Here is a 12,596-nt window from a genome sequence, read left to right as displayed (position 1 = left end):
CCTTCTTTATCAACCATGTGTAACAAATCCTTGTACAAAGTGCTAAAAATCTGTTTCCTTTGTGGGAAAGTGACTTGAACCACCTCATGCATCACGAGTGGAGCTCCATCAGAAAATGCTCAATAATTAAGAACCCATTTTCCTTTCTTTTTGAATAAATCACATTCTCACCATAGACTGCAGGACCTGTGTCTGTGTTTGACTGATGACAGCTCAGAGGTTCATTAGGACTGATAAAAAATGTAGGTTCACTTAAACAGAGAGCAGTATGATGAGTTCAGTGTGTCTGTGGGCATCAGTGTTCATTTCTTGAAATCAGTTTTTACATTTGTTGTTGTGTTGTCTGAAAAAATAATACAAATAAAAAATAATCCTATCAATATTAGTATTATTATTATTATTATTTATGTGGGATATTTGTGTTTGTTCTTCTAATTCATTAAAATAACTAGAGAAGAGAAGAGAAGAGACTAAGTGATTTCACGCCTTTTTCCTACCTGAAACACGGGCTTCTGCAGCCCTTCTCCTATCCCGTGTCGGGTGTAGATGTGCCGGGACATCTCGGCCAGTTCATCGGTCCAGGGCGGAGGCTGCCGCTCCGTGCCGCTCCACTGGAACTGCTGCTGCTCCGGTGGCGGACAGTGGACCGCCGACTCCAGCTTGGCTCCGGTTCCGCTTCACGACAACAGAGGAGGGAGAAAAAAACGATGTGGCTCTGAAGACGTTTCCCACTCCGCAGTGGGTCTGTACAGATGAAGCCCAGTGCGAGCACAGATACTAACCCTCCCCCCTCCACTCCATCACACAGGGCTACGGGGCTGCTGCGTTCAGGGACACGCAGAAATTCAGAATTTCATCGTTGCAACTTGAGATGTGCATGAAGGAATAAATAGGAAAAGTATTTTTAGTATTTGTAGTCATCAATCCATCACTTGGTTTGAGTTGAATGTTGTACTATTAAGCTAATTGCATACATGAGAATGTATTTAAATAAACTCATTGATAGAAATGTATGTAGCATGTACTGTACAGACATAAATACCCTACATCCATATATAAATTACATTTTACACTCTATTCTTTACACATTCTCATCACCGATATTGATCCATTGTTCATATCCCCTCTTTAACTACTTACATTCCACTAATAGGCCTATCTATTTGCCATGTTCAAAAATGTCTTTGTGTCTTTCTGTTTCCATCATTATTGCATGTTGCACAGTCTGTAAAGATTATTTTAAAATATTTCACTGCACACAATTGTATGTATGATAACAGACTAATAGGCCATCATGAACACTATTCTTTCAAATGGACTTACATATCTACAGATGTTGTTGCTGCTGTAATAAATGAGATGGATTGTGTTTTCAGAATGCACATTATCTGTAAAGTCACCCAATGGCTCTCTTAATAACTGTACAAGATTTAAATGAATAAAATTAAATATGTAAAGGAAAACTAGTTTAAAGTCGTTACATTCAGCTGTATCACAAACAAAACAAATGCATGTTAAAAAACCTAAGCTACAATAACTCTAATATTTTAAATATTTCTAAATGCTTTCTTACATACATTTACTTCCTATTCTCATCTGTATTGTTCTCTTTTTGTTATGCAACCCGTGGCATATTGTAACAAGTAATAAAGAAGTTATTCTAACACTCTTATTATATTTGCAAGCACTGAAGCTAAATTGGCAGACAGGTTAGGCTTTAAATTAAATAGCTTAGCCCTGCATGAAACCCAGATGTGACATCTAGGCAGAGAACTAAATATAACAAAGTTATGTGAATAATAATTGAATTAATTATAATTTTAATTTAGTAAAATTGGTAGTTCTCAACCACCAGAACCCTGTGATCCTGTAGTCACTGGGACAAACAAGTATGGAGAAATGATGAAAGGGTGGATTGATCAAATTAAACAATATGACTAGAAATAATAATAATTAAAAAGCTAATTAATAGCAGCCATAGTTTTGTTTGTATGATTAATAAGATTTAAATCTTTATATGAACATTTCTGATGTTGGAAGTGTACTTAACAAGGAGCATTTGAAGGCAGCATAAACTCTCTTTCACAGTACCAGCATGACCTGGCATTTGGCAAGATAGTTCAGACGAATTCTTTCTTTTATGTGTATAAAAGAACAACCCTCATAAAAAAATAATAAAGTCACACTACAAATAGTGATTATATTAGATACTGGCTAGATTTAAAACAAATACAAACAAATTCTAAAAGAAAAACATAAGAGGAATGGTATGGATACTAAAATCATTCATGCGCTTTTTTCCACATGTATTTCACATATTTATGATGCTATCTGAACATTTGTAGCCTAACACAAACACTTTCTACTGATTTAGTGCCGCATTCTTCATGTAAAAATAAAACAGGCCAGTTTTATCTCAGCAAATTAACTAGGACAAACAACAGATGATAGAAATCTCCTCAGTCATTCTCACCACACAGCACTACCAGCTGTGCTGTTTTCAGACAATCCCACTGCAGGTCTGTGGAAAGCCTTTACACTTTGTATCCTGAAGAACAGCCTGTGGGGTTTTTACCTGCACTTTGCTACGACAATAACGCTGGCATTTAAAGGATCCCCAGTGCAGCTTTTTGAAAAATAAAGGGCAGAAACTATAAAAAGGCCAACTTCAATGAATAAATCATGTCTTCTGGGTAATGATCACATTATTGGCTTGTTCATCACGTGCAGCTGGTGATGTGTGCAGGGAATAGGAGAGTCTAATTAGGCAGACTGCTACTATTTTAATCACCTTCCTGTTAATTGTGTAAATGTAATTTCTTAAAAGGTATCCAAAGGGAAATGTACGTAGAGACCACCCTCAACACAGGTCAATTTTTTTTTTATTTCAAAGAATATTATAAGTTTGCTCTGTTACAAAAGCAGTTTTAAAATCTTGGATAAATGAACTTTTCCTGGAATATTTTAAATATACAGAATTATACATATCCAGCGGATACTGGGACTGAAGTTGCTCGCCAAAGTTGTGTCTGTGTCGTTCTTTGATTTCTACAGAAAAACAAGGCATCCAGTGGTAAATACATGTTTACAAAGCTAAGGTGCAACGTCAATGTCACTGACAAAACCAGGTATTTTACATCTAATATACAATGCCTGTAATATGAGGCCAATAAAGGAAATAAAAGAAGACAGTTGTGGCTAAAATTAGTAACTACGGAGCTACTGCAACAGGGCTGTGTGAAAGCTGCTCCTTAATATTAACCCCAAACCTGCAGAATAAACAAGCAGTAGGTCTAAAACATGATGTCTCACTTCTCTTTCTTCATCTTAACAGAAACTAATGATTTCCCAACTTTGTGAAAATTTAGTTCCATTTACATTTTGCCTGAACGATAAAAGTAAAAGCAGGAGCAAAGTAAGAATAATAATAATTACACTTTCTCCAACCATGTAAATTACACATGTATAATGTCTCAATATATATAAATCAAAGTACAGGCAACGCCATTGACAATTTCGAAATTTACGTGTACAGACATGAAAAATCTCAACATTTGCATAAAACATGCACTCCGTTAAATGGAAGAGACCCCACACATGAAGAGGAGAGGCAGGAAGGTACTGATGTAGTAATCATGAACAGATGCAGTGTTTCATCAGATTAATAAACACACAAAGAAATCCAACTAACTATTTCTCAGTTCACCCTAAAATCTGATGATCCTTACAAAAAAAATCAATGCATTTTACAATGCTGAAGAACCTATTATGGGTAAGCCCTCAAACACATACGTACGCAATAAATACATACGTATGTACAAAAACAAATATGTGCACACATACACAGAAATGTCATCTTACACATCACAAATGCAACCAGAGAATGCATTACAAGGCAGTGAGTTGATGGGAAGGTAACCATTTACACAAATATAACTGTTAACATACATATCTGATAGTTGAAAATATAGTTTGTACTTCAGAAATTCTGTTCCAAACACAGATCAGCTACAGTGATAGATGCAGGTGAGGAAGAAAACAAAAACGAAGCTCCTGCCTTTTAAATAACTGCACGCTCTGTCCTGAAGCGAGCACCCGCGCCCCGTCCCACACACTCGATATGTGCTGGCTTTGCAGAAACGTGAGCTCTCACATCAGACCAGAGTGTTTCTTTTACAAACTGAAAAACAAGACGGCCGTGGCCGTTAAAATCTAAAAGAAGAAGAAACATTTCAGCCATGTTCACATTAACGCAGACACTTTTGAAAATGCCATTTAGGTGTCAAATGTTAAATCCACACTATGCACACTAACATATCATGCGTGTCTTCATGGGCAAACTACCATGTGAGACTGGTGTTTTAAATCGGATTTGCTCGGGAGAACGCTTTTCGAAAAGCTGCTTTTTTGTCGGTTTGCAGGCTGTCTACATCTACACTGGACACGTTTTTCAGTCATCCGCATCGAAACAGATAAGATATGCTTCGGTTTTGATCAATACAGCTGTCTAAAACAGCCGGGCAATGGCTTGAGTAAAGGCTCACTTTTCACTTGCATTTTACATGCAGAGCTGCTATTTTAGTTCACTTTATTCCTATGTTTGCTTGTAATTGCACTGATCTTGTATTAGGCTATATGGGCTGCAACAACACTTCTAGTGCACAGCAATACTGTGGCTGAAGGTATCCAGTGTAGACACTGACTGGGGACAAGCAGCTGCTGACGTGCCGTTTTCGCTACATGGCCAGTGTAGACAAGGTAGTGTGAACAGTAGGCCAATATGAAGAGAAAAAGAAGCATTTTTTCACTTTTATCTACATTAGTGTGGACATGGCCTGACCCTCTGTTACCACCTCAAAGAGGACATGTTGCGTAAATTCTTTGAAGGGGGTCAATTCAGAAATAACACACTCTGGGAGTAGCATTGTGTTGAACTATGAATTGTAAAATGTAAATTTCTTCAGAATTAGGCAAAGACTGCTCATTACAAGGCGCTGTATTGGTGTACAAGCCCAGCTCTTCTTCTGTGTCGACCTGTGATGTTTGTGAAGACCAGTGCTGCGTTTACTGTCAGCCAGGAGAGAGAAGTGAAGGACAGGAAAAAAAACTCCTGTTACCATGGTTTAGCCTCACATACAGTAGCTGAGGACATGCACACAGAGAGAGAGAGAGTCCTGACTCAGATGAACAACAGTCCTGCGTAACATACACACCTCAGTTATTTCAGCCTTTGTGGGGTGTGTTCAATTCAGTTGATCAGGCACGCAAAATGGCTAAAGGAATGTTCCCAAAGCAATTACACACTCACACAAGGTAAGCCAAATGAACACACCACTGGAAATGTAAATATCTGGAGCATGTATTCATCATCTCAGGCCTGTTGGCAGTCGGAGTTTTACAGCAGGGGCTGCTGATAATATGCTGCCTGCTGCTGCTGAGGAGCCTGGTGAGGGGGAGCGGCCACAGGATAGGACACGGGAGGCATGCTGGAGTTGTGATAGGTCGACATGTCCATGGCCACGCCTGCCTGGGGTGGGTAATGAGCTCCAGCAGCTTGGTTCATGTACTGAGCGTTCATACCACTGCTGTGAAGAAAATACAGATGAGTGAGTCAATGATCTCATTTACATTTAGTGAATACATTTGAAGTAGTCCTCTTAGATCTCTCTCAAGATCTCATGTGTAGAACTAAATCTTTGACCAAATGGTACTACATTCAAAGTCATAAACAAGGAAAATACATCCAACAATGCAATGCATTCTGAAATGGCTCAATACAATCATCTATAGTCTTTCAGTGAACTCTGCTAGTGTCAATATGATAACATCTTGTTATCTTTTATACAATTCTGTTGTTCAAATGAATTATTTCAAGCTTATTGTAATTAAAAACTAAACAAGTTGTTAAATGTATTTGTTTTTCTGATATAACAGTGGACCACAGTTGGCTACACAAGAATGAAACATTTTATGGGTGATTTGCAGACATTTGCCATCATGTGATATTGGAATATTATTCTAGTTAATATTGATACCAATATCAGCCGTATCACCTAGCTCTGATACAGTCTATATCAGATGGAAAGCTACAATCAGCTGGAGTGTGCTGTGACTTTCTCTGGGGCACACTCAGAGACAGATATGATGACCATCAGCCAAAATAATCAGCAAGCAAGCTACTTGTACAACACTCAACCATCCATTTTTTCTCTGCTCATCTTATTTTGCATAAGTGACAAAACATGTTTTTCCTGTCTATGAAAATAAAAGAAAGCTGAACAGGCAGAGAAGTGAAGAAAACAACTGTACATAAAAAGGTAATCTGTGTTGAGCTTCTGTAGCATTAAGTCTGTCTAATTTTCATGTTACCGCCTGGTAGCTAACTCTCAATAACATACTATCCAGTGGTGACAGTCGCTGGTGATACTGGCTGCATATCTGTACTTCATTTCCACATGACTGGTCCAGGTGTGGGTTATCATGTTAGTAGTGATTTCCCGCATGTAAAACTGATTTACATGAAGCTTGTCCTTCCAAAAACAACACAACATACTGTATTATTACAATGAATAGTTCTGTATGTTGTGCTGTTAACTTGTTGTTATGTATAAAAAATATTTGATACAATTATTTTTATCAAATAGTAATAGTCCACCATTTTTACCGTACACCTTAATTTCTAACCCATTAGTGGAAACATACTTCCATAAAACTTTGGAAACTCACACTGTCAGTGCTAGTCTGTACCACCGACATTATATCTCACTGTCCTGTTAACTGCCCAATGTTCAAAGCTAGCCGCAGAAATCTACGGTGTGGAGCCACCTTTATTAGTCACATGACATAACCCTTTGTCATTATGCGTCTTTAAAGTGTCTCTGCAGAATACTGCTACTACTGTGACAGCCTGACAGGTCCTGTTTTTCAGCAGCAGGGTTGTTTTCTTACCTCATGTATGGAGGCTGAGCAGCTGGGTTGTTGGGTGGGGCTGAGACGTTCGGTGGCAGCGAGTGTAGTGATCCGGGCGGGTCACTGGGCAGAGTGTAGGCCTGCGCAGGAGGACCCTGGGGCATCGCTGGAGGCAGGTAGGGGGCGCCGGGCGGGCCGAGGTAGCCCTGAGCGGACCAGAGGGAGAGGTGCAGTTTTAATAAGTGCTGCTGAGAGAGCACGATTATTACCACAGGTCCTCTTAAGAAGATGTATTTCATCAGTCCACTCCAGAGGATGCAGCACTTTCCAACACAAACATTTCAAAATAAAAGTACACAACATAGTAGTTATGACAGTAGTAGAGTTATATAAACTACCAAGCAAACAGTCTGCCAGACAACATAGAAATAAACCGTTTATAAAAGGAATCGTTTGGCATTTTTTTGGAAATACGCTTATTAGATTTCGTGCCTCGAGCCAGCTCTTGTCCAAATGAAGTGACACTCCAGGAAGAGGGTTAAAGAAAACGTGTTAATTAGTGAGCTTGAGAGGTGCAGTGTTGGGTTATTTTTTATTTAATTAGGTGGGTACATTTTTTGAAGTTTGTGATCATTTGGGCTACTATTTGTACTATTTGGGTTTCCACCACAAAGAATTTGACTATATTCCAATAAACTGCCCACCCCCCCCCCATCTGAGTAGTATGATGGATAGTGACAGTAGGCTCAGCAGGCCTAATCCTTTGAGGACCATCAAAAGTAATGTAATTTCACTCCATTACAACTTGGCTGAACTTTCTCTTCCTATTTAATTTGTTATTCTTCCTGAGCTCTGTGATAAAGACTTACAAAAGTCTACACCTGCTCATATAAATGAAGATGAAAGAAAAAATAACCTAATTATACTGATATATACTGACTAGTTGCAATTTCTGAGCTAATAAATCCAGAGAGTTTCTTTCTATTTCCTCACAAAGTTAATATCATCTCTCTGTCCCAGGCTGACCCAAGGAAAACTAATAAAAGACAAGTCCATCATTGAATGTTTGGCCTCCTGAAAAGGTCTGACTACTGTGTATTACATAAAGAACGCAAGATATAGAACACCCAGTCGCTGTCGGATGAATAAAGTGCAGACTATTACAGTAGTGTTGCTGCCTTATTGTTTTTCTTTATTCAAATTATGAGGAAGAGCACCAGTAACAAACATATGCAGTAGCTGTTGTAGACGATTATATAAAATATGAGTAGTATCATGATTTTAATTTTCTAATTTTCAGTGCTTATGGACAACAAAATTCTTGACATTGCAGGTGCAACAACAACAACCTGGTAGGCAGTTTTACAGTAAAAAAAAAAAAAATGATGAAGGGCAAAAACAAAACAAGCAACACTCTGGTGTGGGCCTGCCCAGTGAAGTGGACATTTTTCTAAATGGCAGGGGAGAGACAGTGACATCAATCACTACAGAGAAAAAAGCCACTGCCAAGAAAACCCAGGCAGCCTCCGACTCTCCAGGGAGGTAGAAAAGGCTGACTGAATGTCAGGACGAGTGCAAAAACCGACAAATTCAACTGCTTTACTGGCCAAATATAACACACGAGTATAGGATGTGCGGAATAAAATAGGGGGCTAACAGCAAGGTCTAATCAAGTGACTGCTCTGAATGATTTCCCTCTACAATAGTCCGCTATTGTCGCCGTGAAAACATCATAGAATCAATAGACAAAAGTGAGAGTCTACCATTTGTGTGTGGGTACACTGGTAGCTAACACACAGTTCTTCTAGCACACAGAAAATCTCAAACCAACCTCTGACTGAATCCATCATTAAATTTTGTATGACTTGGCACTGCCTTTTATTGACTCGGCACGCATCACAGGACAGAGACAAGATGACTACAGTACACCTACAAGAATCTTGAAAGATTTAATGGTTTAAGGCTATAAAAGCGTACATGAATTCAATGTATTCTTTTTAGAAAGGTATTAAGCCTATTCACTTGTCACTCAAAAGTCTCATATCGGTCGGGTCTACTTGAGAAATAGTTAGCTCCAGTTTCAGTGATGATTCAGTTAACTTAAAAAAAAAAAAAAAACATTTTCCCAAGAACAAATCACTTTATCGCTGAACCTTACTCATTTAAAAGGGGCAAACTCAACAAATGCAAACAGAAATACTTTCCTTACGTCATAAACCGAACAGTAGACAGCATTAGTACATGAGCCAGCCACTGGGAATCCAGTCTAAGAAGGCAGAAGTGGGGTGAGCCCTGTTTGCTTTGTGACTGATTACATGATGGACGGACTGATTTAGTTAGGCTTGCAGTTTTAATACCCTAAGATGCAAAGCTACATAAATAAAATGTTCAAGTATCAATGCTGAACCTAAGATGAAATCATTGCTAAAGTGTGATTTTGGTCAGCACAGACAGCTTCTCACCTGCATGGCTACAGCTGAGCCGGCTGGCGCGTACTGTGTCTGCATCTTGGAGTAGGCCGAGTAAAACGGAGCCTCGTGCATGAGCTTGTTGTAAAGGTCCAGGGCCTCTAGAACTTTCACATTCAACTCTGACAACTCTGAATGTTTCCTGCAACACAGAGATAGGATATTTTTGGTTTGTAGAACAGTCCAAGCAGACAGATCATCTTCCAAGGTCTCGTCAGTTAAGGCACAATCATCGCTATCTTTATCCTAAACTTCATAGAAGCTGAAATGGATGTTAGAGAGTCAGACACTTAGCTGGACTTTAAACAAATCAAAGTATTAGAAGAATTTCACATCTATAAAACACTACCTGTCAATCTCCTGCAGCTTCTCATCAATCATTGGGTTCATCTGTTCACAAGCACCTGTTCAGATATTTACAGTTAGGGAGGGAAACAGAAATAAAGTTAGAAAACAGCTCAGACCGACTGCAGTTGTCATTGGCAGAGAGACAGATTTACACCAGCATTAAGGTTTATACCCTCCAGCTGGATCAGCTCTTGGGAGTCAGGAGCCGGATCTGCAGGATCCGCATTCTGCAGCAGTGCCAGGGTTCTGTCCATCTTCCCCTGCAGAACGAACAGAGGTTTGGGTTGGTAGTCTTATCGAGAGGTGATTTGCATTTGTAAATGTTTGTGCGCTGAAGAAAAGTAGTACCTCGTCAATGACGACGGGCTCAGGCTCAACTTTGGTTTCCAAGCTCGTCTCTTCAGGACTGGCTGCCTTTTCAACATAAACCACTGGGGAGGGAAAGGTTAAGTTCAATTAGCAGTTCTGAAACTAATTTGCATCAGTTTCAACCAGTATCAAATAGCTGATGAGCACAGATGCTGATATGCCTTCTAAAAAGGTGCAAAACAGAAAAACCAGAGCAGCTGAAGGAGCTACAATGTTCATTTTCAGATTCAATAGAAAGACCAACCTGGCTCTGGCTCAGCATTCAGATTGGTGGTGACAAAGTTGGAGGGGAAAAGCCCCACCCCTCTGTGGTTCTCTCCTTTCCACCAGTTTGGATCGCTATAAAACAAAAGCATGGAATAGAAATAATAAGCCAATAGGTTGCTAAATGTGTACGATTTGTAAGTCTTTCTGTGTGTTCCTCATTTCTGTTGTGGAGCAGACTTTAACCAGTTAAGATCTGCTCTCTATTATGGTTGGCTGTTTTCTTTATGATGATCAGTGAGGGGAAATAGGAATTTATGCCTCTTTTTTTTTTATATCACTCCAAAAACACCATATGCACACTATACACAAGCTTCATTTAACTAGATGTCTTGATTTGCAGGTTCAGATACTGGGCAAAATTAAACCAAGCACACAGACATATGTAAATATATCCAATATTAAAACTTCTTTGAGATTATTAGTATTTGGAATCATACTTCTGGGCGCCTCTTTAACACCCTGTACACTATAAGTCATATAAAGGAATAAGACTGAATGTAGCTGAAGAATATATAAAACTGGCTGCGATGTTTGCCTGTATTTCATAATCTGAGAATTTCACTGCTCTGAGTGAAAGTGATTTGAAAGTCTGCTACGTTATGCAACATTACCTGTCATCCAAAACCAGAATAAGTTCTCCCGCTTTGAAGGTCAGCTCATTATCTTCAGCCGCTTCAAAGTCGTACAGCGCACGCACCTTCCGGGCCTCCTGCCCCCCGCTACCGTTGGTGTAGCTCGGGGGGTCAGCGGTTGCGGTCAGGGGCCGCGTCTCCGCCTGCTGCTTCTGCTCCTGCAAGGACAGCTCGATTGCTGGGGAAGGTGGAGGTTTGGATGGGAAGAAGAGAGAACAGAGGAGAATTGGAAAGGAGGAGAGAATGTTAACAAATGTCCAACACAGACTTGGCTCAGACACAGGATCCATCTTTTTTTTTTTTTTTTCAGAATACAAACAGCTCTCAGAATACTGCTCAAATGTGAGATGAAAATAATCAATAATGCAGGCAACTAAACAACCTCTTCATGCATGAGAATAGAAAATCCAGTCAATACTGAATTGAACTACTCCTTATTAAATTATAAGGAGTTCGCTAAGAATATTGGTACAAACTGCCTTCAACATACAGTACAGCAGCTGTGAAATATGTTTCTGTTGTAAAAAAAAAAATGATGCTTTAAATAACAGATGAAGTGCACAAATGATGATAAAGGTGTGTGTAGAGGTGAGCGATAGCGTCTCTCTTTACCTTTGGCCAGGTTGTCATCATCAGATCCTTTGCTCACAGCAGGTGTGCTGACCTTTACGGTGGACCCCTGTGGTCAATATAGAAAGAGAAGGTCATGGCTGTGTGTGTTTTTGTATATACGTACGGGAGTGAGTGAGAGTGACTAGAAGAGAAAAACTGCCACCTGCAGTTCATGTTGGTTACTACATGTTGGTCAGAGATGCAACTCTAGCCTTCAGACAGAAACCCTCCACAAAGCTGTCTCCTTATCTCTTGTCTAAGGTGAGGCAGCTCTCTCACATGACAATGAGGTCAAAGTGGACAAAACAGGTCGACTGGACGCTGTTGCCAGTAATGCACAACAACTCTTTACACCCACATATTCACAGTGGGCGAACTAATGCTTAATACTGGCAGTTGGTGAAACAGAAAGTACTACAGAGGCTGGTCCAGTGTCTCCTTTTCACATACAATATAAAGGCAAGTCAAAACACCTAGGAGCAGAGCAAGCTGTCATTTACTGAGAACTAGCTCATGCATGGATCGTCCTGAAGTAGCCATATGACATTAACATCATGGTTAAATCAAATGTGTATGGCATTGTGGCAGAAAAATATCTAAGGGGTTAGAACCGCAACGATTACTCGTCGACTATTTTGATAATCGATTCATTGTCTGTGAGTCTTTTATTTAATGTCGAAATTCTCTGAATTCAGCTTCTTAAATGTGACTGTACTGTAGTTTCTTTACTCCTCTAGGAAAGTAAACGGAATATCTTTGGGTTGTGGACAAAACAAGATATTTGAGGACGTGACCTTGGGCTTTTGGAAACAGTGATCAAGTATGAGTCAGGCTTGTAAGGTAAACTGATTTACCTACTACCTATTTGTACAAATAAACCTTTTTCACAGCAGCTTTTTTGACATATATATATATATATACACATACATATATACATATATACATATATACATATATACATATACATATATACATATACATATATACATAC

At 39.4% G+C, this 12,596-nt stretch overlaps 2 protein-coding genes across 2 annotated transcripts in view; both read right to left on the bottom strand.

Annotated features, from left to right (window-relative positions):
• The window catches only part of cacnb4a (calcium channel, voltage-dependent, beta 4a subunit), a 36,491-nt gene extending 35,822 nt beyond the window's left edge, over nucleotides 1-669 (bottom strand). The window contains exon 1 of the mRNA XM_035677319.1: nucleotides 498-669. Coding sequence (XP_035533212.1) covers nucleotides 498-560 — 63 coding nt within the window. The 5' untranslated portion in view covers nucleotides 561-669. The remainder of the gene's footprint in view (nucleotides 1-497) is intronic.
• A 2,179-nt stretch (nucleotides 670-2,848) lies between these two features.
• Nucleotides 2,849-12,596, bottom strand: part of stam2 (signal transducing adaptor molecule (SH3 domain and ITAM motif) 2) — a gene marked incomplete at its 5' end in the record, with an annotated part of 13,265 nt that continues 3,517 nt past the window's right edge. The window contains 9 exon segments of the mRNA XM_035676274.1: nucleotides 2,849-5,585; nucleotides 6,949-7,115; nucleotides 9,372-9,519; nucleotides 9,727-9,781; nucleotides 9,898-9,985; nucleotides 10,074-10,156; nucleotides 10,339-10,433; nucleotides 10,973-11,171; nucleotides 11,606-11,672. Coding sequence (XP_035532167.1) covers nucleotides 5,396-5,585; nucleotides 6,949-7,115; nucleotides 9,372-9,519; nucleotides 9,727-9,781; nucleotides 9,898-9,985; nucleotides 10,074-10,156; nucleotides 10,339-10,433; nucleotides 10,973-11,171; nucleotides 11,606-11,672 — 1,092 coding nt within the window.

Source organism: Morone saxatilis, unplaced genomic scaffold (genome assembly GCF_004916995.1).
Source record: "Morone saxatilis isolate NCDOM2014 unplaced genomic scaffold, NCSU_SB_2.0 Contig5, whole genome shotgun sequence".
Taxonomy (NCBI): domain Eukaryota; kingdom Metazoa; phylum Chordata; class Actinopteri; family Moronidae; genus Morone; species Morone saxatilis.
The sequence above is the reverse complement of the archived record's forward strand: the minus strand, read 5'-3'. Positions and strand labels throughout refer to the sequence as shown.